The sequence below is a fragment of the Takifugu rubripes genome, chromosome 18 (assembly GCF_901000725.2).
Source record: "Takifugu rubripes chromosome 18, fTakRub1.2, whole genome shotgun sequence".
Lineage (NCBI taxonomy): Eukaryota > Metazoa > Chordata > Actinopteri > Tetraodontiformes > Tetraodontidae > Takifugu > Takifugu rubripes.
Genome location: NC_042302.1, coordinates 5,361,664 through 5,386,364, shown reverse-complemented (window position 1 = coordinate 5,386,364; position 24,701 = coordinate 5,361,664). Strand labels below are relative to the sequence as shown.

The window sequence follows — 24,701 nt, the reverse complement described above, 5'->3', positions numbered from 1 at the left end:
TGAGTGTCCGAGATGGTCCGATCGCGCCACGAGACCTTCCGAAGAAGTCAAATTAAAGCCGTAACTCTGTGTAAAGATGCTATCTGTCACCATCAGTCAGCGCTACTGCATGTGCAACCCCGACGTGGTGCAGCAGTTCCACAACCCGGACACCATCTTCATCCTGGCCTTCGCCATCATCCTCCTCAACACCGACATGTACAGCCCCAACATCAAGCCCGACAGGAAGATGCTGCTGGAGGACTTCATACGCAATCTGAGAGGTGAGTGACGGGCGGGGGATTTATTCTATCCACCCGCCCATCAATCGGGGAACACTGGAGTCAATGTAGCGCTGTAATAGATTCATCCAGACTCTTCCCTTAAATTCAATTAAGCTGGGAAATCAATTCCCCCCATCTTATGGAAATTGCTGCGCTCCAGCGTCAGCTTCTCCGGGATTGTTTTTCAAGGGAAGTTAACTGACTTTTCCTTCTCCTTCTGAGCATTCCTGCTGATTAAAAAAAAGGAGAGAGAGAGAGAGAACAGCCGAGGCGAAACGCGACCACGCACCAGTAACCAATAGTAATTGCGAACCTTGGAACAGTCATTAACTCGGCTAAAACAGCCTGTCAGTTTCACAGAAGCCCAACAGCATAATTTAGCTCCAGCATAAATGAATTCTCTAGTAGCTGTTAGCTCAGCAGAAAAAAAGAAAGTTTATTTTCTCGCTTAGCATTTGATAATTAGCAAGGAATGCAGGTAAATCGGTGTTTTGCTTTGATATTTGAACAAAAATAAACATTCAAGGAGACCAAGTGACCCGACCTGGACCTTGACCTACACATGTTTCAGACAGAGAACCCGCTTAGATCATAATAATTAACCTCTCAGCTGCTAGTCAACCCTGGGTTACACACCCCGGGCAACAGTTTAATGGAGATTAGGAGCTTTATTTGCTGGCGGCGTGAGCAAACCTGGCTAGAGTCCCTCCACGTTCCTTTAAGACAAGCACGCCATCTGAAATTAAAACAACCGTGCGGCGTTGAAGTCGAAGCCCCTGTTTCCGTTTCAGGGGTGGACGACGGAGCAGACATCCCCAGGGACATGGTGGTGGGGATCTACGAGAGAATACAGCAGAGGGAGCTGCGCTCCAATGAAGACCACGTCACCTACGTCTCCAAGGTGGAGCAGTCCATCGTGGGCATGAAGTCGGTAGGGAACCTTCAAAAATAGAACATTTCTTACCTCAAAACTGAGGTTTTGGTATTGCTGTAAGCTCACTTAATACTACAAAATTAGCATGGTGGCTAATAGATAGGTCATTATATGAGCTAATTTGAGCTTTCACTATTATTTTTCTAGTTTGTGGTGCTGGATAAACAATTAGAAATCCATCCCCATGACAACCGTCACCTGAACCCGCTGGGTTCAAAGCCGCCGCTAACATGAAAAACCATGATTGATCGCACAAACTGCCTTCACCAACTCTGAGCAATCACTCAGGACCTTATCACTATCACCTAGCTTTAGCAGCATTAGCGCAGCACATATATTCCCCATTAAACGTCTCATCGGCGGTGCGATCTTTGCTGCGGGTCATTACTCCAGTGAGACAGGTCATTAGCCACTGCTAACATCGGAGTCTTTTTATTTAAAACACAGTTTAGGGTTAAAGCTTCAATCTCTGGAGATTAATCAAGAGCTAACGTGTTATTGTGTAGTTCTGCTGTGAAGCTTCATATTTTTGGTGGGAAATTTGCTAAATGAAGCTGTTAAATTGCGCCTTTCCTCATTAGTTTTACGTGTTTAATCTCTGTTCTGTCCTGTTAATTGCCACTGACTCTGACTTTGAAAGGATTTCTGATGTCAGTTTTCATCATAACTTGTGCCTTTAAGTGTCTCATGATGGACGACTCGCTGCAGGACGACAGAAGAAACGTTGTCACGGCCAAACAATGACAGATTGTTGTGACAGGAAGTGACTATTCCTGTCTCACTGGTGCAAATCTATATAAAACCAGATGTGCTCACAGGCGTCATCGGCTGCTCCTGAGAATGTTTAATGCAGAAAAACACTCCTCACCTCAGATTTCCGCTGCTTCCCTGTGATCTAACCGGATTGTCAGAGAAGCCAGGAAACGTCTCCACGTTTGGCATCGCCGTAATGAAAAATCCGACCGGCTGGAGCCAGCTGGGAGGCGGTCTGCGCGCCCCGCAGGGATGAGTGACGAGACATCAGGAGACAGACGCTCTGTGTGGAGTCACTGCGATGCAAACAGTCCACAGGGAGCAGAGGAAGCAAAGGCAAACGTGCTCGGAAAGACGACCGTGATTCATTCAGTCAAGTTTGCGTCCTACCAGTTTCGCTAACATGCTAGCGCCCTCATGGTCTGCAAGGGAACGGGCCAAATTTAGCTAAAAGGGTGCCAATCCCCATCTGCGGACATCATCTGAGGCAAAGCTTTCCTCCTTTCGCAGGTCCTCTCTGTCCCTCACAGACGGTTGGTGTGCTGCAGTCGGCTCTTCGAGGTCACCGACGTCAACAAGGCCCAAAAGCAGGCGGCGCACCAGCGAGAAGTCTTCCTCTTCAACGACCTCATTGTGGTAGAGTGCAAAGACTCTCCTCTGTGATGTTGTTTGTCCAGTTGTCTGCCGAACTCCTGTTGCGGCGCATCTTCAAAGCGGCTTCTTTAGTTGCGACAGCTGCAATGCACCATCGCCTCGCTCTGCCTGTGAGCTCCCCCTCTTTGCTTTCATGTCGTTTCATAACTGGGGACTCGTCGGCCATTTCTCTTAATAATAGATGGTGGTAGTGGTAAATAGAGTGTTGCCGCGTACTCGGCAGCAGATAGGACCTTCATTCGCTCCAAAGTTGAGGTGAGAAACGGTGAGCGGCGTGATCTATTCCAGCTGGTTTCCTCCTGACAGGGGAGCACAAATTGTCTCGTGATGGACACCTCTTGATATCTGGCCCCATCAAAAAATGCCTCCAAAGTGCCAGTGTGATGTACGGCTTTAATACGGATCACCTGCTAAATTACGGCCGGCGGCATTGTTGGGGCATCGGATGTGCTTCGTCTTTTCCCTCCATCTGCAAGGTCGTCCGATACGGGCCTTAAAGGAGGCGGTGGACGGATGTGAAGGAGGGCGAGAGGACGCCGTGTTAACTTCTGGCGTGTCCTCGCAGATCCTGAAGCTCTGTCCGAAGAAGAAGAGCTCGGCGGCGTACACCTTCTGCAAAGCCATGGGCCTCCTCGGCATGCAGTTCCACCTGTTTGAAAACGAATGTAAGTCACCACCTGTCTGCACTGAGTGGCTCCGCCCCCCCACGCCACCTCTAAAGGCCTTCCTCTGCTTCCCCCAGACTACCCCCACGGCATCACCATCGTCTCGGCCTTCGGCTCCGACAAGAAGCAGGTGTTCAACTTCTGCGCCCAGAGTGCCGAGGAGCTCCTCAAGTTCGTGGAGGACCTGAAGGAGTCGATTGCGGAGGTGTCGGAGATGGAGCAGATACGCATTGAGTGTGAGTACCCCCCCCCCCCCAAGGGTGGGGTTTTCCTCCCCATGTTGCGTCCTCTCTGCTCTCCATCAGACTGAAGCAGATGAGGCCGGAGATCCTAAAAGTAAGCAGGCGTCAGGGGTGAGATGCCTGTTTATTCACGCAGACAGAGAGACTTTTTCCCTGAGTGGGCATCAAATAGACCCCCCCAGCTGGGCTCTATCGATTCACAGGGAGGGGAAGGGGGCAACAAGAAGGATGAGAAGACAGCAAGTTCCTCTAAGGTGAAGCAGAGGCAGCGAACGGTGGACGAAAATGCACTTTTCCTTCTGTATGATGCATCTGCGGGATTATTTGGCTAACGTGCTAACCACCACGCTAACCCCTGCGCCACCTACTGCCCAACGGCGTAAGACGTCCCCGGTCATTTGTGCACGCTCGAGGCGTCACCTGGCAGCTCCGGCGGTCCCGAATTAGAATGCATCGAGCGGCGCGGCACAGACAAACCGGCATTTAGTCACCATGATTGGAAATGACATGCAATTACCATCGAGTGCGGAGTTTAATGAGCGAGATAGAGGCAGGCGTCGGGGGTTTCGAGAGCAGCGTGGGAGGAGGCAACAGCCGCTCCTGCACCCTCTTTAATAAAGTAAATAATTTTGAACATGGAGGTTTTATAGGAGGGGGGGGGGGGGGTAAAAATAAACCATCTATCTCTATTTGTGTCTGCGCTCTCATAGCGGCGGTGATTCTAATCTCATTTCTCCCCTTTGTTCCCTGCAGGGGAACTGGAGAAGCAGCAGGGGTCCAAGGCGCCCTCGCTGAAAAACAACGGCGCTCAGCTGGAGCTGCGCGGCAGGCAGGGCTCTCCGTCAGGTGTGTGTTCAAACCCGCACGTGGGCGGCTAAAGCCGGGCCGCGCGCGTTCTTCGCATCTAAACTTCTTTTTAACCTTTGTTCAGGGAACCAGGATGAAAGAAGTGGACACAATGCAGTGGAGGTAAGTGCTCAGTGATAGGGTCAAGACTCGTGCAGGTAAGTCAGCGGGAAGCTGCTTCAGGAAGAGATTCAGGAGCTAGCCAGAGGTAGCCAGAGCTAACCAGAGGTAGCCAGGCTAAAAATGAGAGGAAAACTCCAAGCCAAGCTTGTCACCTCCTGTTACCTTCAGGGACAGTCGCTCGTCCTAGCGTTTCGTGCGAGCTTTGCTAACGTCGGGATTTTACTCTTCCCTGCCCGGAGGCATCGGATGGCCTTTCCCAGTAACTTCTCGGGGAGAGGAAAGTCCGAAATGTGGTTGGAATTTGACGTTAAGAGGCCGACGAGTTGCAGCCCGATGCTTCTCTGAATGATTAGAGATTCTCTTTTAGTAGAATTCTTGATATTGAGACATGGAGGTTTGCATTCTGAGTGTTGCCTGTGGTCGTCTGTGGTTGTCGGTCTGCTCACCTCCTCTCCTCCTCTCCTTCCACCTCTCCCTCTTCTTTGTCTGACCCTGCCCCCCCCCCCTCCCCACACAAAAAAAACACCCCTTGTGTCCAGTTGTAGCACCACACTGTGGTTTGGAAGGGTGACACAGGGGCCCTCAGTGTCCCCTTTGGAACCACGGGGCCCCTTCTGTTAGTAGAAACCCGCACACCCTTAACATCAACCCCCCCCCAACTGCCCTCGCTCCTCTGCCTAGAATTGGGGGGGCCCTCCCATCAGACCTGCACCGTTTTTCAGCATCTGTCGGGGTGGAAGGAGGGGAGCGTGCAGTAGTCACACCAACACCGACCCCCGACCGAAGCCCCCCACGCATGCCCTGTATGTGTGCCGTGCATTCACCACCACCACCCCCCCCCACCCCGAAAACACACAAAAAGAGGGCTTGATGGACTGTGGAGGAGGAACCAGTTTTATAACATTTGATGCTGTTCTCTTGGCTGTTTTCTAAACTAGGTGTCAATTCACAACAGGCTTCAGACGTACCAGCTCAGCAGCACGGCGCCGAGTCCAGAGAGCGCGGCTCTTCTTAACCACCAGGGGGAGCTGCTCTTCCATCAGGGGCTAACCCAGGCGCAGCTGCCTCAGCACCCTCAGCTGCACTCAGCGTCAAGCTCCCCTGCCCATCAGCTCCAGTTCCAGCAGCAGCGCCCGCAGCCCGCCGTCAGCATGGCCGACCTGCGGCCCGAGACGCTGATCCAGTGTCAGCAGATCGTCAAGGTCATCATGCTGGACAGCAGCGGCCACGGACGCGTGGAGGCCTTCCTCGGCCACATGCCCGCCCACCACCACTACCAGCACCACCACCACCAGCTCAGCCAATCAGCCGTGTCCACCCCGGTGCGCTCGCCGGACGGCTCCCAAGGAAACGACGGCCACCAGCCCCCGCTGCCTCCTCCACCTCCGCCTTACAACCACCCCCACCAGTATATACCCCCTGACCCCCGCCTCACCCTCCACCGGACGCCAAGTGGCTCTCGGAGCATGGTGTAAATAAATTTATTCTGATTTATGAGAGAGAAAAAAACAAACAAACCACGCTTTCACGCCAAATCTACGCCTTTATCTGTAAACGAGTACATAATGTACATATATATATATACAGACAGAGATATTATTTAAAAAAACTCAATTGTATGCATATATTTAAGGAAAAAGTAAAAAGTCAAGAGATTTAAAAAAACAAACAAGTGACTATATAAGAAGGTTTTACTTGATTCCACACGTATTTTAAAATATTACGTAGTTTTAACAAATTTCTATAACGTTTTTTGTCAGTTTTACCAATTTAGCGAGACCCTCAGGTTCCTGGATGGAACCAGGAGGTCCGGGTAGTTTTCAATATTCACCACCGACCACGGAGAAACAAAAATTCGCCACCGCGGATGCACTCCGAGGGAACTTCCTGCTTTTATTCGCCGCCGTCGTCCTGAACCTCACGCCCACCGTGCTGTGTGTGTGTGTGTGTGTGTGTGTGTGTGTGTGTGTGTGCTGACTTCTTTGCACCCATCTAAGCGCTAGGGCTAAAAGGAAAAGAAAAAAACAAAACTTTCGTTGCTTTCGTTGCTCAGGAAGCCACAAAAAAAAAAACCACAACAAAAACAGCAAAACTGGTGTGTGATAAAACACTCCCCCGTTTGCGCTGCTGCTGATTTATTTATGGGATGGAGAGCCTCCCCGCGTCTCTGCTCGTGTATAAAAACCCCTCAGATAAGTCCTTTCTCGTCTACTCGCCTCCGTGCTGCGGCTCTCTGTCATGGGAAAACGCTCCATCAACGCAGCCCATCAGGTGGAACACTGCCACACCACAAAGCCCGTCCAGTGTCTATGTGTTAATGTGTCTTTCCAGGACCTGGCCAAGGGGGAACTTTTCTTAATCTCATCAAAGATGGTATCCGGACACAGGAACCAGCCTTTGACTGAATTCACATGTAAAATATGTCCTTTTGTTAAAACGCTTCTTTCTTTTTTCTTTTTCAGGAAACGGTCATGAATTTTAATGCTGTTTGTGCTAATGCTAAGCTATATATTTTTTTCCTTTGGTGTCCTTTTCCTCTAGCTATTATCGCTCTACGGTTTTATCTCTGGTTCTTTGAAGTTTTGCCCTAACCTTTCAATCTGACAAAAGGAAAATCACAAATGCCACTGCTTCCACTTCAAATGCTAACATTCATGGAATTATCTGTTAGCTAGCACCCTTTGAACGAGATCTGGGAGAAACACATTGAATTACCTGATCTCTTCTTCGATCGTAAATACCACCTTCTAGCGGTGTCAGAAAGGACAAGCGCTCTTGCTAACTTTAGCCCTGTCACGATTCCGCCACTCTGAGAAAGGTCAGTGGGCTTTCTGGCTTGAGAGCATCCATCTTTAAACAGATGCCCCACGAGGTTCCGCTGTACGGATGTGGGTTTATCTCCTATCTGACCCCCATCTGTCATATTTGTTGACTTTTAATCACGCCGCCACGCTAGGGAGGGCACCGCCTCTTTGCTATGTCCTTTTCAAATCAGGATTTCATCAAGAGGCCCCCCACACACACCGATTTTCCCAGAATACGTCTGATCATTCGTATCGCACCAAAGCAAATTATCATTATCAGATTTATGAATATTTTAATCAGATTGATAAAGGTTCGCTTGGAGATCCTAAAATAATCACTTTCGCGTGCATGAATCGTGGATGATGCCCAAAAGATTTAATTTGTTTATGCATGGAAAAGTAGGAGATTAAGTAGCTAAAGTCCAGTTTGTGGGGAAAATGAAAGCGCGGATTTGAACAAAAAAGATCGTGAATCGAAGTTTGGGAATAAGGAAACAATGGCCACTAATTCTAATTTATTAAATCATTGTTTTATCTTTCTGTAGTTGAAGTGTTGCTCATCGTGTTTCTTGTGAGTCCGAGGCACACTAGTTTCTTTACAAATACAAGATTTTTGATGTAGCATTTTGGGAGCGCGGTACCATAGTAGCTAACTTTTTTAAAAAAGAGAGAAAAAAGGGCTCTGCTGTCCCAGCGCACTGCTTCATGAATGACGTGAATCATCTGTCTGGCTTGTCAACACTGTGTTTGCTCATACTTGCTAAAAAAAAGTCCATAAAGGTGGACATATTTACGATAAGACGGCTTCTCCTTCAGTTAGCTTTGTACCCTTCTGTCTTTGCAGTTCTCTAACATGATAATAAAGATGATTTAAATCCTTTCACTGCATTGGCTGGCTTGTTTCTTCGTTTAAGGACTCTTCTTTTTCATTTTGCTGCAAGTATTTGACAATATTTTTTGTTCATTTATGTTCAGTAATGACATTCCAAAGTGTGGCTCTGGTTCTAAAATGTTTATTTAAAAACATTTAAGCCTTATTTTACATCACGTTTGAATCTGAAGTGAATCACCTGTACAACTTTTCACAACTAATAAGTTAAATCTACAAAAAGCTGTTGCTGAAACTACTGTAGCATCAGGTTGGTCAATTCCAATAAACAAATATTGTTTAATCATTTGGTTTTATGTTGAAACTAAAGTTTAACCAGATGTGTAACTCCTCTGTAGATCAACAGTCACACCAGTAGAAGCAAAGAAGATTTAAGAATTTAAGAAAATGAACAAATCAACATAAATATACATTTTAAAGGTCAAGCTTTTGCCTGGAAACTTGCCAAAAAACCAAAATGGAAACATCAAAAAGGACACATCAAGGAAGGCTAAAGTTGGTCTGTTTGTCCTTTCTGAGCCACTGTAGAAACACAGCAACAGTCAAACTCCCACGCAGGGAGAACCCGCGTCAACATTAGCTTTAAGCAATAAAAAAAGTGTATTTGATTTGTGAAAATAGATTAAATCTACACACTGGACCTTTAATCCAACAGGAAATTACGCTTGGCTTCAGCGCCCTCTTCACTTCCCTAATGTTTACCGGAAAATAAATACTGGACAAGCGCCATGGATCGCGGCGGGAAAAGGAAAACGACGGATTATTTCAACCCGAACGATCCGGGCTACACGGGAATTTCACCCACGCTGGCCGTGCGCGTGAATTCTTCATGGCTTGATGGCTTTGCGACCTCCTGGGCGGTGGTCATCTTCCGCCAACGCTGGATGAAACAGAGTTCATGTGGATTAGCGTTAGCGCTACCATAATATGATTGTTATTGAACGTATTAAAGGATGCGGGAGGTCACGTCCAGGACAGGGAGGATTTCAAAGATCTGCACCTGTTTAATGCTGCCGTCGGTACTACAGAACATGTAGATGGCGTAGCCGGGAATCAGAATCATGGAGGACATAGCCATGAACCAGCCAATCACCTGACCCCACAGAGGATACACATACTTCCCCAAGGTCAGAGGGGTCATCTCAATAGCACTGAAGGTGAACACGCCCTAAAATACAGGTTTGTTAATAAAGGCATTGAATTAGGTCAATGAGGACAACAGGTTATGTTTTGTGGTTAATAGCCATGCTAGTGTCAGTTAGCGTCGCCCAGATTTGTTTATTGATCTGAATCTCATTGAGCCCTTTTAATTTTGTAGTTCTCTTCTGATTTTCCAACGGGCCTGAAATGTGTCATCCAGTTTAGTAATTTCAGCAGTTTTCTTCCTATTGGCACCTGAGAAACCCGCCATGCAGTTCAATGAGGATCACGGGCCTCCATAAGAGCGAGCAACCTTTCTGTTAGCCTCACAGATGCACATGGAGAACCTACCAGACAGATCAGAGGAGTGAAGAACATCCAGCAGAGCTTCCACCAGACGCATGGCCTGTAACCAATCATGTCTTCAATGTTCTTATAGAACCTTTCAGCTCCTGGGGCAGGAGGACAAAAACAATGCACGCTAGCGTTAATAGGAAAATAACACCACAAGCGGTAAACTAATGGGAAAAGCCGTTTGGCTGATTTCAGCGTTAAAAAGATCTCCTACCGTAAAACCAGGATATCGATACGGTTTCGAAGAAGACGAGGTAGAGAAGGCACATCCCGCTGGCGGAGTAGTAATCGAACAGCTTGAAGACATACAAGCCTCCCTGGAATATTTGAAGACATTTCAAGACAATATTTGAAGTTTGTAGCAGAGGTTGGATCTGATTTTGGGTACACGGAGACAGGTGGGCCGATACGTTACCTGTGTGATGTTGGAGAAGCCGATAATGAAGGAGATGAAGCAGACAATGAGGATGAATATCTTCTTCCTCTTCCTCAGCAGCAGAGGATACTCATCCATCAGAGCTGTGATGAATCCCTCCACTGTGCAGAACTAACACGTCACAGAGGATTTGCATTTAGCATCCTGTCGAGCTTAAAGGAGAGTCAAGACTCTCGTATGGGCTCCAAACACCCAGCACTTTTGATCAAAAGCTGTCCTTCAACGGCAACAAGAAAGAGTGTGCTGCTGTTACCTGGCTATCCAAGCCTAGCATCATTAGCATGGAGAAGAAGAGGATGGCCCACAGAGATGACATGGGCAGCTGGGTGACGGCCTGAGGGTAAGCTAAAAATGCCAAACCGGGACCTAGATGGAATGCAGTGTAAGATTAGCATCACGTGCATGCTAGATACCTTGCCACTTTTAGTGACACACATAAAAATCCAACATGGACATTCATTGAACCTGTAACAGCTAATTCTTTTATCTCCCTCTGCTGGCAGCGGGTGTAATTACACCATTGAAATTGATTTCTATGGCTGCAGCTCAAGGGTCTGTTCATTTTGACTCTACCTGAGGCAGCCAGTTCCTGGACGGGCTTCTTAGTGATGTAGGACATGAAGCCAACGATGGAAAAGATGACGAACCCAGCAAACATGCTGGTGCAGGAGTTGATGCAGCAGACTATGATGGAGTCCCTGAAGAGAACCGAACAAATGAATGCAAAAGAAACCCATCAGCGAGGCGGTGGCTGAGCTCGTCCCTACTTGTACACGTCGTTGTTGTACGAGTTGTAGCTTCCCAGGGCGATGAGTGAGCCCAAGCCGAGGCCGTAGGAGAAGAAGATCTGCGTCGCTGCGTCCAGCCACACCTGTAGGACAATAAACGCGTGTCAGTTTCGCTCATGGCGGCGGAAGGTGCGAGGGCGGCCTAAAGTACCTCGGATCGGATCAGCTTGTTAAAGTCTGGCGTGATGTAGAACAGGATCCCATCTATGGCTCCGGGCAGAGTGACCCCACGGAAGAACAAGATGAACAGCATGAAGTAGGGATAGGTGGCTGAGAAATACACCACCTACGAGACAGAGCGAACAGTGGCTTAATATTCACATGGTTATTTAGAACCGGACTGGAGGCTAAAAATCAGGCCAAAAAGTGACTTTCGAAATCACCCGGCTGCTAGCCTAAGTCCCCAGCTTCTCTCTACCAGAAAAGGATGTGGCAAAAAGTTATATAGCATAATGATTATGCTTAATTGGTAGTGTCCGTCAAGGCCGCTGCCTCAGGGGAATTCATTTTTCTCGCACATTAAAATCCAATTATCCACGGCACCAAATGTGTAAATGTGTTTCTGCACGCATGCATGGCTCTGACTTGCATTACTTTAAAAAAAAAAAAAAAAAGTGTTGGGGGAGAAACATCCCAGAGAGCAGCGAGGATAGTTTGATGTTCTCTCTGACATTTATTGAACACTCACAAATCTCCCTGTAAGTTCCGATCAGATCTTTTTCTCAGATCGTTTAGAGATTTAACAGCCGTTTTAAATTCCTCAAGATGTGAGAAAACTGCAAATCATCATGAAGGAAACTAAAATATGTTAAGGAGCAGCTCGCACACTATCTGACCTTTCCAGTCCATTCCACTCCTTTCCAGATGGAGAAGTAGACCAGGACCCAGGCCAGGGCCAAGGTGCCCACCAAGGGCCAGCGGACCTCCCCCGGCTCCTCGAGACCACCAGTGAGCTGGTGCATGTTGCGTCTGCAGGAACATACACACAGTAGACCACCCAGATTAGCACCATCCTTGTCTGGTGTCAGTGTACTTCCGGTTTATATGCGTGACGGTCGTACTCCCAGAACTCCGTGACGGCGCTGGTGAGGTTGGTGGTGTCTGTCAGGCTATAGTTGGAGAAGCACTTCTCTGTGTTCCAGGGGTTGTCGCAGCTTTGCCATGGTAACTCCTACACGCAAAACAAGGATTAAGTGATTACCCACAGAGGCACAAGGACAAAGAACTTTTGGTTCTTTTATCGGAATGTCAGAAACCAGAGATCATGGAGATTTAAGTGATGAAGACTTTAATAGCAGCACTTAGAGTGATTTTCTAACAGGGTTTTTGTCCACTGGGGCAGCAGAGCAGCACTTAACCAACAAACGCTGTCTAGAGACGTGGAGGTATTTTACCAGCTAAATAATTTCACAACTTTATTTTCATTTAAAGCGGTCAAAAATACACCAAGAGTGAAGAATAGAATAATGAACATGTAGTTGGTGACTCATCCAGGGGTGCACCGTGCCTTCACCCTCCCCGTGACCCCGAAAGGTCAAGAAAACGAAAAAAACAATTATATCAAGCATAAATATTGGGGTATGTCGATGGTGCCGTCCGTGTGACGCACCGATCGGAAAGAGTTGAACAGGTAGTAGAGCGCCCAGGCAATGATGATGATGTAGTAGATGTTGAGCCAGAAAGACAACACAACGGCGGCTATTCCAACACCTGAGAATGGAAACGGAGCAGCATTTCAGTAAAATACGAGAAAAGGCATCTTCCCAGCTCTCCCATTCACGTGCTCTTGGTAGCGAGCACGACGCCGCTGTATCTGTCTGCTCTGCCGAGAGATGAATTACGCTCCGAGTGCTGAGTGACCTTAAAGAGATTTTATACACGGGCAGCTCCTACCTTTCATCATGGGCATGAGCTTCCACACTCCGAGGCCTCCCACTGATGTGAATTGTCCCAGAGACGTTTCCAGGAAAAAGAGAGGTATCCCAGCAAACACCAGGGTCAAGAAATACGGGATCAGGAAAGCCCCTGAATACAGTAGAAAATATTATTTGAATAGAAAATAGAAGTAGAAAAACCTTGGTCACGATGTCCCACTGCTCCCCATTAGCATTTAATGAAAAATGCAATTTGGTAGTTTTATTTAAAATCATGCAGGGGACCCAGGAGGTGATAATGTGTTGCTGAGGGCATTAATGGAGTAAAATGTATTCTTAAAGGGCGCCATCAGTCAAGCACCCTGCATTACAGTCTGCCTCCATTATTTTCACTATTTAATTGAGCTTGTGAAGTTTAATGTGTGCAGTTGGAGGACTGAAAGGTGAGATGAAGTTTGGAGGTGGTGAAGCTGAGAGGACAGAAATGTGCTGTAGTTAACCCGATTCCCAGGTTTGCATCCAGTTAAAAAAAAAAACCCAGGGATTTGACTTATTTTTTTAAATGCTACACCTCCTGTGGAGACTAAGAATGTTTAGCTTTGGATGCTCAGACAGATTGAAACTGCCGCCAGTTGTGAAGCTTTCAATTTCACTTAGGCGAGATGGCAAATTTCAACCGGAAAAGGCGCTAAAGGTTTGTGCAGCTCGGTGATAAGGAGCGGATCCCGTCGAGCCAGCAGGTGGTGGTGACATTAAGAGCCAACAGATACGAGGCCCCGGAGGCAAACTCATAATATGATAACTGCGACTGGGGTATCAGTGTCGTCCCTGTCCCCCTGGTGGTTAACGACGTGTCCATTTAGAGCGGTAAAGATTCCAGGAACATTACAGATACATTAATAAATGGCTGGAGGCTAATCAGTTCGGTAATGGTGTTGGAGTGGGGGGGTTAGGGGGTGGGCGGAAAATACAGCGCACAAGTCTCAACAGGAAGGAAATGAAAATGATTCGAGAGTGTAGGGTTGGGTATCGTGAACGCCTCCCTGTGGACCAGCCGGGAGGAGATCTTGAGGAAGGTTTGAGAGGAGATGTGGGAGTGTGTCACCTACCTCCACCGTTCTTGCCGCAGAGATAAGGGAACCTCCACACATTTCCTAAGCCGATGGCGTATCCCACGCACGAGAGCAAGAAATCAAACTTCCCTTTCCAGCTGCCCCTGTCGGGTATCTCCTCCTCTTTCTTTTGGTTTGCAGGGGGTGCCGTGTGATCCAGCTCCTCGAAGGGGACTGCTTGTTTAACCTCTGTTGGCGAGTTCAAGTCCACTGTGCTCTGCCCAGTCTTTCCCATGATGTGGCGTGGACCAGCCGGGTCAAGGAGTTGCTCGGTACTCGGTAGAGACAAGTCTGCCGCTGTGCTGCTTGGTTATTAATTGGACAGTTTTGGGGGGGTGTAGATACCGATTGAGCAGATCGCCTGCAAACAAACGAATGTCCTGTCCAATCAAGAGATCTGAAAGATTTTTTTGAAGTGACAGGGATATTGTGGACCTGCACTAAATCCCATTTTGCATTGGCGTTGATGGCGATTAAATGAATAAATTACACGATTCCTTCTTTGATTGTCAGCTATGACATGTGGAAAATCCCCATTTGGATGTTCTCTCATGGCCAGGAAGTCAATTAGTGCTTGCTCATTAAACATTGATTGACCCAGAAATTATACGGATCCATCACACCACTGTCAGAACAGAAAACCTGGATATAAATATTATTCACTTGCCTTTTTTTTTTTTATCTAAAACTGAGACCCCGTGTTGGTGGATTTTCATTACTTTCTGAATTTTTATAGCAATTAATACAAATGTATCAATTTTGATTTACATCTTTGCCCGCCAGTCTCTTATATTTACACACTTTTTTATTTAAGCATCATATGAAGGAAAACGAGGACTCATTTTTATCTATAGGCTCAAGAGTAGTCGCATGTTTCATGTTTTCAGACTAAACATAAAGAAGCACCATTTGAAAAAGTTGGTAAAGGGAATCCAGTGAGTCCTACCTGAGGAGATTCCTTCAGTAGGTCATCCGCTTCAGTTGGGGCCAAAAGAATCCTCCAACGTTAGCTCCAAACTCATCCTTGGCTCACCAATACATCCTCTGGAGGTCTGTTTCCTGTGTGCTGTAAACCAGAGGACCTGTTCCCGGACGTGCTCCCTTGGCTGGTATCGAGTGGTTGATAATAAAAGTTCGACCGGCACGTCTGCTTTGATTACAGCTCAGTTCTAATGAGCGAGGCCTCTGGGATGTTTGGGGGTGGAGGGGTTGCTTGCGCGTCAATACCTCATGTGGTGTGGAACAGCAACGTGTGAGTGCTCCGATCCTGGGTCTGTTGATGAAGCTAAGGCCCACGCAGTTAGCCTTGGGTATTCCCCAAGGGAGAGGGGGGTCCGATGGAACCCTAAAGTAGATCCCTAATCTCCATCAAAACCTGCAGTGGTGGGCGCTCTTCATGAAAACTTGTTAGTCCTGTTAATGATCTGGTGATATTATGTAAATTACCTTTTCTTTTATCTCCACAGTGACAGTAAAACAATGTCCTCATTAATATTAATGGAATTAAATATGAGGCATGAACCCTTCTTGTTCCTCCTGGTAGGGAGCGTCCTTGTGCGAGTGTCTAGCTCCAGATATTCAATCAGAGCCAATTAGAAAGTCTAATCAAGGTTCTCGCAATGACCCTGATGGTGCCATGTCCACCGTCCCTCCGCCGTGTTGATGTGAGGTAGATATGAGGAAAGGAACGGAGGTAGTTAAGGTCCATGTGGAGCTAACTAATGATCGGTGTTGTTGAAGCCGTCATTTCGCTTGGTCGACCTGATTATCACAGCTAATCAAGCTCCATCCTCACAATAACAGCTGATTCCAGGTGACAGCAGCATTCATTAAAAGTTTAAGGGGGTGTCCATTTGTCTTCTGTTGTGAATCAATTATTAAGCTACCATTAATCAGGTCCTGGAGGGGGTGGGCAGGTCGCCAGTCCATCCCCACCAGGACCACAGTTGCTCACACTCAAGGTCAATTTAGAGTTAATGCGCATGTTGTGGGACAGTGGAAGGGAGGAGAGGAGGAAACCAGACTCCTCCACTGCCCCTCCCCCGTATCGCTCTGGAAAAACAGCCAGTTGTTTTTGAAAAAGCGACAGCTCTTTTCCTTGAAGGGTCCTTGCAAGGATGACAACGCTTGTTAGGTCCGCGTGCACAGTGAATTCCCGTTGGTTGTTTATAGGCGTGAATGCGGAGTGCCTGAAGCAACATCCACACGCACGTCATAAAGCTGAGTAATGGCGCACAGAAGTGTCAAAACATCAAATCAAGCTGTGCAGATTTTTAAATAGTTTCTAACTTTTGAAACCCTATCGTACTATTAGTGCTGAAATAAAAACAAGATCAAAGCCAGAGAGCCTGGAGGCTCCAGGGAACGGTGAGGAACATAGATTTGACGTGTGAATGGGCTAAACTTCTGTCCTCTGCAGGGGATAATTCTAAACTTTTCAGGCCTGTTAGCTGTGATACATTGTGTTTATGATAAATGGTGCCGCTGAAGAAAAGTGGGCACTTCCAGGAAGTTGCTGAATCAGCAATAAGTCACACCTGCGATATCAGTCAAAATAAATAATTTAGCTTATTTATCGTTCTGCAATGTTGTAGGAATGCAAATGCATAATACTTATCTCTCGATTCGATTCCACCGTCTCTCTCCTCGCTCCCCCCTCCTAATTACCTCAACGCTTTCCACCTGTCTATAATTGGCTCCACCCCTTTTCTCAGGTACACAAGCAGCTTCTGCTTCTGTGCTGGACTGTTTTGCATTGTTCCAGCAGTGTTTTTGGTCCTTTTTTGTAAGATTTTTTGGTGTCTTTTGTATTTCAACCTTTTGTCAAACTCCGATTTGCTTTGAATTCCTTGAAGATTCCAAAAGGCTCCAAAAACTGCGAATATCTGTGTTTTCTGTTCACCCAAAACAGAATGTTTTCATTCACCTATAGATCTGCTTTAAGATATTCAAATGAGAGCCAACAGGCGATTGTCATGCAGCTAGCTTTCTAAAATTAGCAACATTTCCTTTAAAATCTGGTAACACGGCAGGATAATGCATCCTACATACATATGCAAAGGTTAAGGGCAAAACATGCAGCGAGGCATAGATAAATGGGTAAAAAGAAAGGGGGGGTAGCTGGGAGGCAGAATGATAACGGAGATGAAAAAAGACGTCGGAGCAAACCTGGACCGATAAAAAGATAATAAAAATGACTCCTGAAGTGGGGGGACTGCTGAGGAGGGAGGAAAAGTCCTTCTTTTCCCTAACTGGCTTTCACTGGTTTCACTGGGTCTGGCATCCCTAAAGAGTCTGGGATGCATGTTGACTTCCATCAGTATCATTGTCTTTCTCTCCATTTTTGCAGTGCTTAATTGAAGTAGAGTGTTACCGATCCTTTACACTGTTACAGTAGCATACATGCTAACAGTGACCTGTGACCAAACTGCAAAGCACCTTTTGCACTGGACTTTTCTCTAAAATATTGATGTCTGAGTCTCTAATGGTCTTTAATTATCTGGCATACTTCATCAAATGATCTGGTTAAGACATGATTAACGACCTGACAAGGAAATTAATTACCTTTCGGCTAGTGCTCCTGTTAAGCCTATGATGTTATCTAACAGTCTCTGAGATTATGGGGAAGTCACATATACATATGTATCCTAACTGTGTTAGCCTATTAACAGCAATAAATGATCAATTATAGAGACAACTATGTCAGATATTGGACATATAAACCATTTATAGTCCATTATGGAAAAGCTCTAAGTGAGCCAATGTTAACATGATAGCTGTTAGTCTCAAAGAGGCAAATAGAAGCTAATCTAAACAGGATAGTTTCAATAGCATGTTGATTAGCGGCGGTCAATTGTCTGTCCCTGTATTCAGAGTTCACTCTCTCTCTGTCCTGTAAAACTAGCCGTAAAAGTCGATGACAACAGTACAACTAAAAATTCTGTTGCATATTTCCAAGCTGCTTAATTAATCAGAATGATTGATTTTTAGAGTGTTAAAGAAGAAAAACAAAAACATTTCAGGGTTGGGGAAACACTCCAACCCTGAATCTCTGGAGCGTTTGAGGACCGAGGGTCACCTTGTGTTGCTGGAGGTGGAGCAGGAGCAGGCGGAAGAGCCCGTTAATTCAATGCCAGTCTGGATTACACAGATGACTGAACCTGGCGTTACGATGGAGCGCGCCCACGTTCCCACATTGTTGACCGCCAGTGACATCACACACAACTCAAGCATGTTGTATTTAATAATAAACAAAGCTGAATTTTGGTACACAGGAACACATCTCCTGAGATCCTGCTTGACCAGGAGCAGAAAGGAATGCTAGGAAACATAACGGCATAACATAAAAGAGAAAGAAATATTAACAAAGGCATCATGCAGAAGAGTCTGTAAACATCATTGTGATTAAAAATGCTGGTTTATAAATCCTGAAATGTAACAGGACATAAAAGATTACACACGCGTAGCTTCAAGATGAACCGGAGCTACTAGCAGATCATCCTGAAGGCTAAGAGAACGGAAGGATTACAAGTACACAGTCTAAAATACTTTTACATTGTTGTAATAAAAAAAAGCAATATCATATATCATTTTAAAAAACATGAAATGTTCCCAAAATCGTTCCTAAATGTGTCCAATGATAACACGTCCCAGCCTACGATGGTTCCTACATTGTGATGACCTCAGGCTGCACCTGCCCTGCGCAGATGACGTGCTTGCACAGTGTGAGGGCCGGCTTGTGTGGGCGGGCCTGGCGGAGGTCGCTGGAGGGCGTGGTCACGTTTTGTGTGCCCTGATCGGAGAGAGGTGAGATTAGACCGCCGAATGGTGACAATGCAAACAGAGAACATCTAGATGAACTTACTCTCCAGAGTGAGATCAACATGAAAACGGGGATGCACATCATCGGAGTGAACAGGAGGACGAAGGCCAGAACCTGACTCCAAACATGGTTCCCAGAGAAAACATGTTGTCGGCCCATTCGGGAAAGCAATAGCAGGATCTGCGGTGAGAGGAAATGGTTATTTGGAGAGTAAAGTAAATGTTGTTTCATTTTCTGTGATCTGAGCAGCCTAATTTGTTGCTGTGCTGCTGTAAATACAGGCTTGATCCTCCGCTTCCTGGCTGCAAAGAAAGTAACAAAGTCACACCTGTATCCCAGCGTTCAGTGACAAAATCATCTACATTTGATGGCAATCAAACCAGTATGCTAGCAATGTTAGCACGTGGGCTTCTCGAATACATCAACTTAATATCACTTCATGTCTTTTTACTGTGTATTACACTGTTATATATAGTGTATATTATTCTAAACTTTGTAAAGTTTAGATGTACTAACTACATACTGTAAATGTGTACTTTAATGTAATATGGAAGCATGGGAGTAATCAGTTTTGCTATATCTTTGCCTTCACTGACAATGGATGGCAGCAGTTGGTGGTTGAGAAAGACAAAGAGAGTAGGAAAGAGCGCAACTTACTCCGCAGATGAACGGCGTGATGCACAGCCAACAGTACTTCAGCACAGGGAACGGCCTATATCCGATCATATCGGCTATGTTGTCATAGAAACGATCCCCACCTGCAAAGTCATGAAGAGATAGAGCTGCTCAGATCAAAGAGAACAAAATGGCAGATGGCAATGAAGATAAAAGATAGTCAAAATTGATTTTATGGCTCAGTTTAATGGTGTTTTTCCCCAAGAAATTTGTTGAGGTGGTCTGTAACTTGTCAAATCCATGATTATGATGGGCTGATATGGTTCCGCTTCCTGGTTTTGGTCAGCTGCATGAGGAATCTCTACAGGAACAAGCTAACAGCTAACTTACTGTTAGTGATCAGAGCTACTTACTTACCATATACCCAGGCAATAACAATGGTCTCAAAACAGACAATTAGGTAGACGGATAACTCGCTGAGACCAAACGTGTCAAAAATCAAGAGTATTAATCCGCCCTGGAAATCAGCAGAAAAACAAAGTTCAAGGTGCAAAATTCTGATATTTCTACAGCGAACGTCTAATTTTTTGATGACTCCTTAAACCCAATTTACCTTTGTGAAGAGCAGCATCCCCAGAAGAAGACACAGACCACAGATGACCAGGACCAGTAGCTCTCTAGCAAGTATCTTCCGTAGGTAGCGCGGCAACAGGTCGCTGACATTCGTGGCCAGACACTCCACAAGCACAAACTGGGACGGCAGAAGTGAAAGGTTAGCTTCATCGTCACTCATTCCACGTTAATGGAGTGGAAGGCTCTCATTGGCCCCTCTGCAAGAGTTCTAATCATTTCACCGACCAAATATAGCAGATCCCACCAGGCGACAAGAGGGTGTTTTCCAAGATCAAGAAAATAGAACATGAGGTTTTGGGAAAGCGTGTGGGGCGTACTTGATGGCTCAGGCTGAGCAAGGTTAGCATGAGGAAGAACAGCACGGTCCAGAAGGAGGATCCAATCAACAGCGATAGGGCCTTTGGTAAGTGACCAAAGAGCAGATCCATACCTGGGGAAATTACGGGAATATGAAGGGGTAATACGAACGAAAACACGGGTCGTCGCCTATTGGACGTTGCCATTACTGTACCCACTGTTCAGCTCATGATGCTAGCATTTAAGCCCATAAAATACAATGCTAAAAATAGACAATTAGTTTTTCCATCAAAATGTAAAAACGAACCCACCACCATATAAAATGTCGTGTAACGGGGCCTCTTCGACGTGAGCCAGGAATCCAGCGAACGAGACCATGATACAGCTGAGGAAGATGTAGGTGCCGACCTGCAGGGCGCAGAGTATGAAGCAGTCGCTGCAACAGGCGGTAAAAAGTGAAAAAGAATGATTAACAGTGCAACGTGTTTAGTAAAACGGATGTGGTTTGCCGCGTGAGCCAAGACATACCGACCTATAGCAGTTGTTGTTGTATTTGTTGTAGCTCCCCAGAGAGGTTCTTATTCCCAAGCATGTGGCAAAGTGGAGGGCCTGAGACACCGAAACCATCCACGCCTAGAGCGAGGGAAGGCGGAGACTTTTGAAACCACAGCGCAGGTTGGCAGCGAGATCTTTTTCCTGCAAAACGAGGCTAAGGGCGGTTCGCCTATCTCAGGTGTCTGGCGTCTCATCGGCTATTGAAGGACCGAGCCAGCTGTTTCTCTTCACCTGTCGGTTAAACCCTGACTTTTGTGTGTTTTTGTCAACCTCCAACTCAACCATACCGCTCAGCTCTGCAACCTGGCCGAGACTCCAGCTTTTATACGGACTTTTTACAACAGCTGAAATCAAGATAATTTACCGTGATGGTACAGCTGGTTAGTGTAGCAACTTCCATAACCTTTGTCAAGACAGAGATTGTGAAGTGGAATAAAAGCTTCCGATCGGGAGGGAGAGTTCTATTTGGAACATCTGGGATTGCATAACTTTCCTTCCTCTTTCTTCTAAGCGTGTTTGGGAATACATGATAGGTACAGAGAAAAGATTTCCAAACCAATTCCTCTTTAAATAAAAAGCCTGGAGGACAAATCCTCCTGTGACCAACCGTTTAGAGGCAAAAGAGGGGAGGCAGAAACCCCAAAAGAACCCCCATCTCATTGTTTGTGGTTGCAAGATAAAGGCGGAGCCTCTGTGTTGTGTCCTCAATCAGAACTTTTGTGCAGCCAAATATACGCCCAATAAGGAACATAGGCTTGTTGCATGCATGTATGTGTCCTCCTGGCTCTTACGTATGGATTTACTAATGAATCAAGATCTGGGATGAATATATATCGCAACCCCTCTCCGGCTCCTGGGAGCGTCACAGCACGGAAAAAGAAGACGATGAGCAGCAGGTAGGGGAAGGTAACCATGTACATAATCTGTAAATAGATATAAGCACAGGCAGGTTAGGTCGAGTCCTGCAAGTAAATGTATAAACATAAATAAGGTTAGCAAGCACGGCTCAGATGGTTTATTGGTGGGTCAGTTTGGTTGTGTAAAGGTCGAGTTGCTATCGGTTGGCCAGGTTGTCCTTTATGAGCCTGGTCCTGCTCGAAGCTTTTTCTGGCAACCAGTGTAACCTGTGATTATTCCCCAATCGTAGTGGCCTAATCAGGAGCATCCTATAGGCTAGGAGGATGGGACTATTGCTTACCTTCCCAGTGTATTTGATTCCCTTCCAGGTGCAGAAATAACTCAGAACCCAAGCAATGAGGAGACAGGGAATCAGTCTCAATTGTAGAGTCAAACCACTCGATCCCAAAGCAGGGATGGGATTAACTGATCTAAGATGTGTAAGATGCAAAAAGAGAGAGGCTTTGTGAATCCAAACATCACATGACAAACAATCAACCACCTCTTTAGTTGGGCCTCATCTCGTGAGAAAAGTAGCGGGTCTGGAATTCCAAATGTTCTCATCTGCTGAGTTAAAGATGTTTGGCTACACCATGTGTTTCTCATCAGCTCCAGTGCCGGGAATGGGGGCTGTGTGCGGCATGAGCTGTGGTGTCCTATGCTTGATGCACATTAGTTTATTACCTCTACCTGCTTTAGCCCCCAAGTGGGTACCAGGGCTTAAACTGGGTTAAAATCTGTGCCTTGATCCTGGAACACTACCAGGAACCTTTGACCAAGTCCAGGCAAGAGGCGCTGAAGCATTGCTAACTACAGCACCGCTGACTGAGTTCTTTCCTCCATGTAGGAATTTTGATCAAGTCGACCCTTCTGAGCCCTGGTTGTCCGTCTTTTATCTGTTTGGAAAACTGCCAGACATCTCATTCAACACGGTGTTGGTGCTTCAAGATCTCACCTCCAAAACTCTGTTTCTGCTGAATGGGTAAAGCCATACCTGCAAAATAAACCCAAATAGAGATTAGCTTGTTGTCAGTGAGGACCAATTCTTAGAGTTCATATCCAGACAATGAAGGAATTAATGCTAGTCCAAGTTCAACACACACTTCTGTTCATAAGTCAAATAAGAAGCCACTTACGAGGGCGAAGTAAAGTTCTTCCACTCGTAATCAAAACCTTCCTGGCTGGTGTTACTGGCTGGATTTGTTCTAATGGCACATAACGCTAATGGAGAAACCGAGGCATTAATTGAGGTCAAACTCTGCACATTATATCCCAGTGCGCATTTCACCTGTGTTCCACGAGTGGTCACATGTGGTCCATGGCAGCGGGCTTTTGAAGGAGCTGTACAGGTAGAAGAGGGACCAGACTGGCAGAACAACATGGCTGATGGTCATGTAGGTCAAAATGACCAAGGATGCTATTCCGATTCCTGAGGAACGTGAGTTTTCTGTTATTTCTCTGGGATGTGTCTGAAATCACACATTCGCTGTCTCATGTCTGGTTTCTCACTTGCTACCACAAAGGATGATGGGATAAATTGCTTGGTTGGGGAGCGTCAAATGTACGCCACGTTTCACAAGCATTATAGGATTACATTGAGTGCATATGGGATGGGATGGGGGGGTTCAAACACAGGGCTCCTGGCAGCTTTTGAGAATGTTTGTAGAAGAAAACAAAAGTGAGCTTTACATCTACGTATATCCTTTATATCTCTCAGTGAAGGAATGTGCAATATTCTGCAGGTATGATGGACTCAGGGATGCTGTTTGCGGATGATCTAATTAGCGTATCTGGATTTCAGGCAAACGTGTTAATGCCATTTTGGTTGATGCCGTATTTGTTGTTAGGCATTATTCTTTGTAGATCTGTAGCTAATGTTAGCCAAAGCCTTGTGATCAATCCGGCTTCTATTAGTCCATGGTCTGGACACGATGGTCTGGACACGATGGTCTGGACACTATGGTCTGGACACTATGGTCTGGACACTATGGTTATACATGCAAAGCTAAGGTGGATAATTTCGGGACACTTTTCTTTTTCTCTCTTAGCCTAATATTGTTTTACAGCTCTGATCTTGAAACTTTACAGGAGTCAAAAAACAGACATAAACTTACCCTGGAACATGGGGCAGATCTTCTTCCAGGCAGTCACCCCACTCTCGCCGGTGTACTGGCCTATGGCCAGCCCCAGGAAGAGCAGGGGCATACCACAGAAGAAGAGGGACAGACAATAAGGGATGAGGAAGGCACCTGCAAATGACAACAATTGATTCGATTTCGGTGGATTTTATTAATTTAGTGAACCTGAAAAATTCTCCACAGACATGCTGTTGCTCACCTCCATATCTGTAAAGAAGAAATGGACAAATCCCCAGATTTTCTACGGAAATAATTTGAGTTGACGCGCAAAGAAAGAATTCCACTTTGTGACCCCATTTTGCTCTCGGTTGAGCTCCTTTCTCTGACACCCCCTTTTCTGCTCCAGAATCGCTAACATGTCCCCCACTCACTGGGTTGTCCGCCATGGTCTCCGAGTCTGCTTTTTGTTTGTGCACACACACAAACATACATGCACACACACAAATGTTGCAGTGTATTAAAGTAGTCTTGTTTTTCTTGGGTCTTACAAAGCAAAAACAACTTCAAAACAACCTTCTCTGATTGGAAAGAGCAAAGGTAAAAACTGTGAAGTGACAGTTCTGCTGTGAGTGTTCTTAAAAAAACATGCAACTCACCCATGATCTTGCGTGCGCTGCACTAGTAAAATGGCTCTGACTTTCTCAGAAAACTGAAAAAAAAGTCCCCACCCCCACCGGGAATTTGGTTTAGGTCCCGCATGCACACACAGATGGAGGAACACACAGATGTGCGCGTACAGACCCCAGTTTCACAGCAAAATAAGAAACATTTATTCTGAAGCCTGTATAAACAAAAAAAACAATTTCCATATTTGATCTGTAAGAGGCCTTCGCCCTCTACTGGACGGTATGGGTACTACCCCCACAA

At 46.1% G+C, this 24,701-nt stretch overlaps 3 protein-coding genes across 5 annotated transcripts in view; 1 reads left to right on the top strand and 2 right to left on the bottom strand.

The window, feature by feature from the left end:
• The window catches only part of iqsec3a (IQ motif and Sec7 domain ArfGEF 3a), a 45,802-nt gene extending 37,638 nt beyond the window's left edge, over window positions 1-8,164 (top strand). Inside the window, exons 7-14 of one of the 2 annotated variants that reach the window (XM_029825616.1) lie at window positions 97-263; window positions 1,055-1,194; window positions 2,461-2,586; window positions 3,170-3,269; window positions 3,347-3,505; window positions 4,265-4,357; window positions 4,443-4,480; window positions 5,419-8,164. In XM_029825616.1, the coding sequence (XP_029681476.1) occupies window positions 97-263; window positions 1,055-1,194; window positions 2,461-2,586; window positions 3,170-3,269; window positions 3,347-3,505; window positions 4,265-4,357; window positions 4,443-4,480; window positions 5,419-5,955 (1,360 nt within the window). In that variant the 3' untranslated portion in view covers window positions 5,956-8,164. The remainder of the gene's footprint in view (window positions 1-96; window positions 264-1,054; window positions 1,195-2,460; window positions 2,587-3,169; window positions 3,270-3,346; window positions 3,506-4,264; window positions 4,358-4,442; window positions 4,481-5,418) is intronic. The other variant, XM_029825617.1, reaches the window with a different exon arrangement.
• A 119-nt stretch (window positions 8,165-8,283) lies between these two features.
• On the bottom strand, window positions 8,284-16,666 carry slc6a1l (solute carrier family 6 member 1, like). The gene is made up of 16 exons (XM_029825285.1): window positions 15,105-16,666; window positions 14,824-14,943; window positions 13,875-14,238; window positions 12,785-12,916; window positions 12,501-12,601; window positions 11,953-12,062; window positions 11,728-11,860; window positions 11,043-11,177; window positions 10,871-10,974; window positions 10,677-10,801; window positions 10,357-10,469; window positions 10,083-10,214; window positions 9,882-9,984; window positions 9,665-9,765; window positions 9,174-9,341; window positions 8,284-9,053 (listed from the first exon to the last, which is right to left on the bottom strand). The coding sequence occupies exons 3-16, from the start codon at window positions 14,110-14,112 to the stop codon at window positions 8,958-8,960; spliced, it is 1,791 nt and encodes a 596-aa protein (XP_029681145.1). The 5' UTR covers window positions 14,113-14,238; window positions 14,824-14,943; window positions 15,105-16,666; the 3' UTR covers window positions 8,284-8,957.
• Window positions 16,667-18,102: 1,436 nt separating this feature from the next.
• Window positions 18,103-24,587, bottom strand: LOC105417752 (sodium- and chloride-dependent betaine transporter-like). Of its 2 annotated transcripts, none has more exons than XM_011613358.2 (16): window positions 24,431-24,587; window positions 24,034-24,234; window positions 23,811-23,945; window positions 22,985-23,125; window positions 22,833-22,917; window positions 22,652-22,690; window positions 21,998-22,127; window positions 21,591-21,722; window positions 20,777-20,877; window positions 20,556-20,680; window positions 20,265-20,377; window positions 19,928-20,065; window positions 19,732-19,831; window positions 19,357-19,457; window positions 18,742-18,879; window positions 18,103-18,669 (listed from the first exon to the last, which is right to left on the bottom strand). In XM_011613358.2, exons 1-16 carry the CDS (start codon window positions 24,432-24,434, stop codon window positions 18,544-18,546), a joined length of 1,809 nt encoding a protein of 602 aa, XP_011611660.2. In that variant the 5' UTR covers window positions 24,435-24,587; the 3' UTR covers window positions 18,103-18,543. The 2 variants fall into 2 exon arrangements, with proteins under 2 accessions (XP_011611660.2, XP_011611662.2); XM_011613360.2 differs by having other exon boundaries at window positions 24,034-24,231; window positions 24,431-24,586.
• Between the last annotated feature and the right edge of the window lie 114 nt (window positions 24,588-24,701).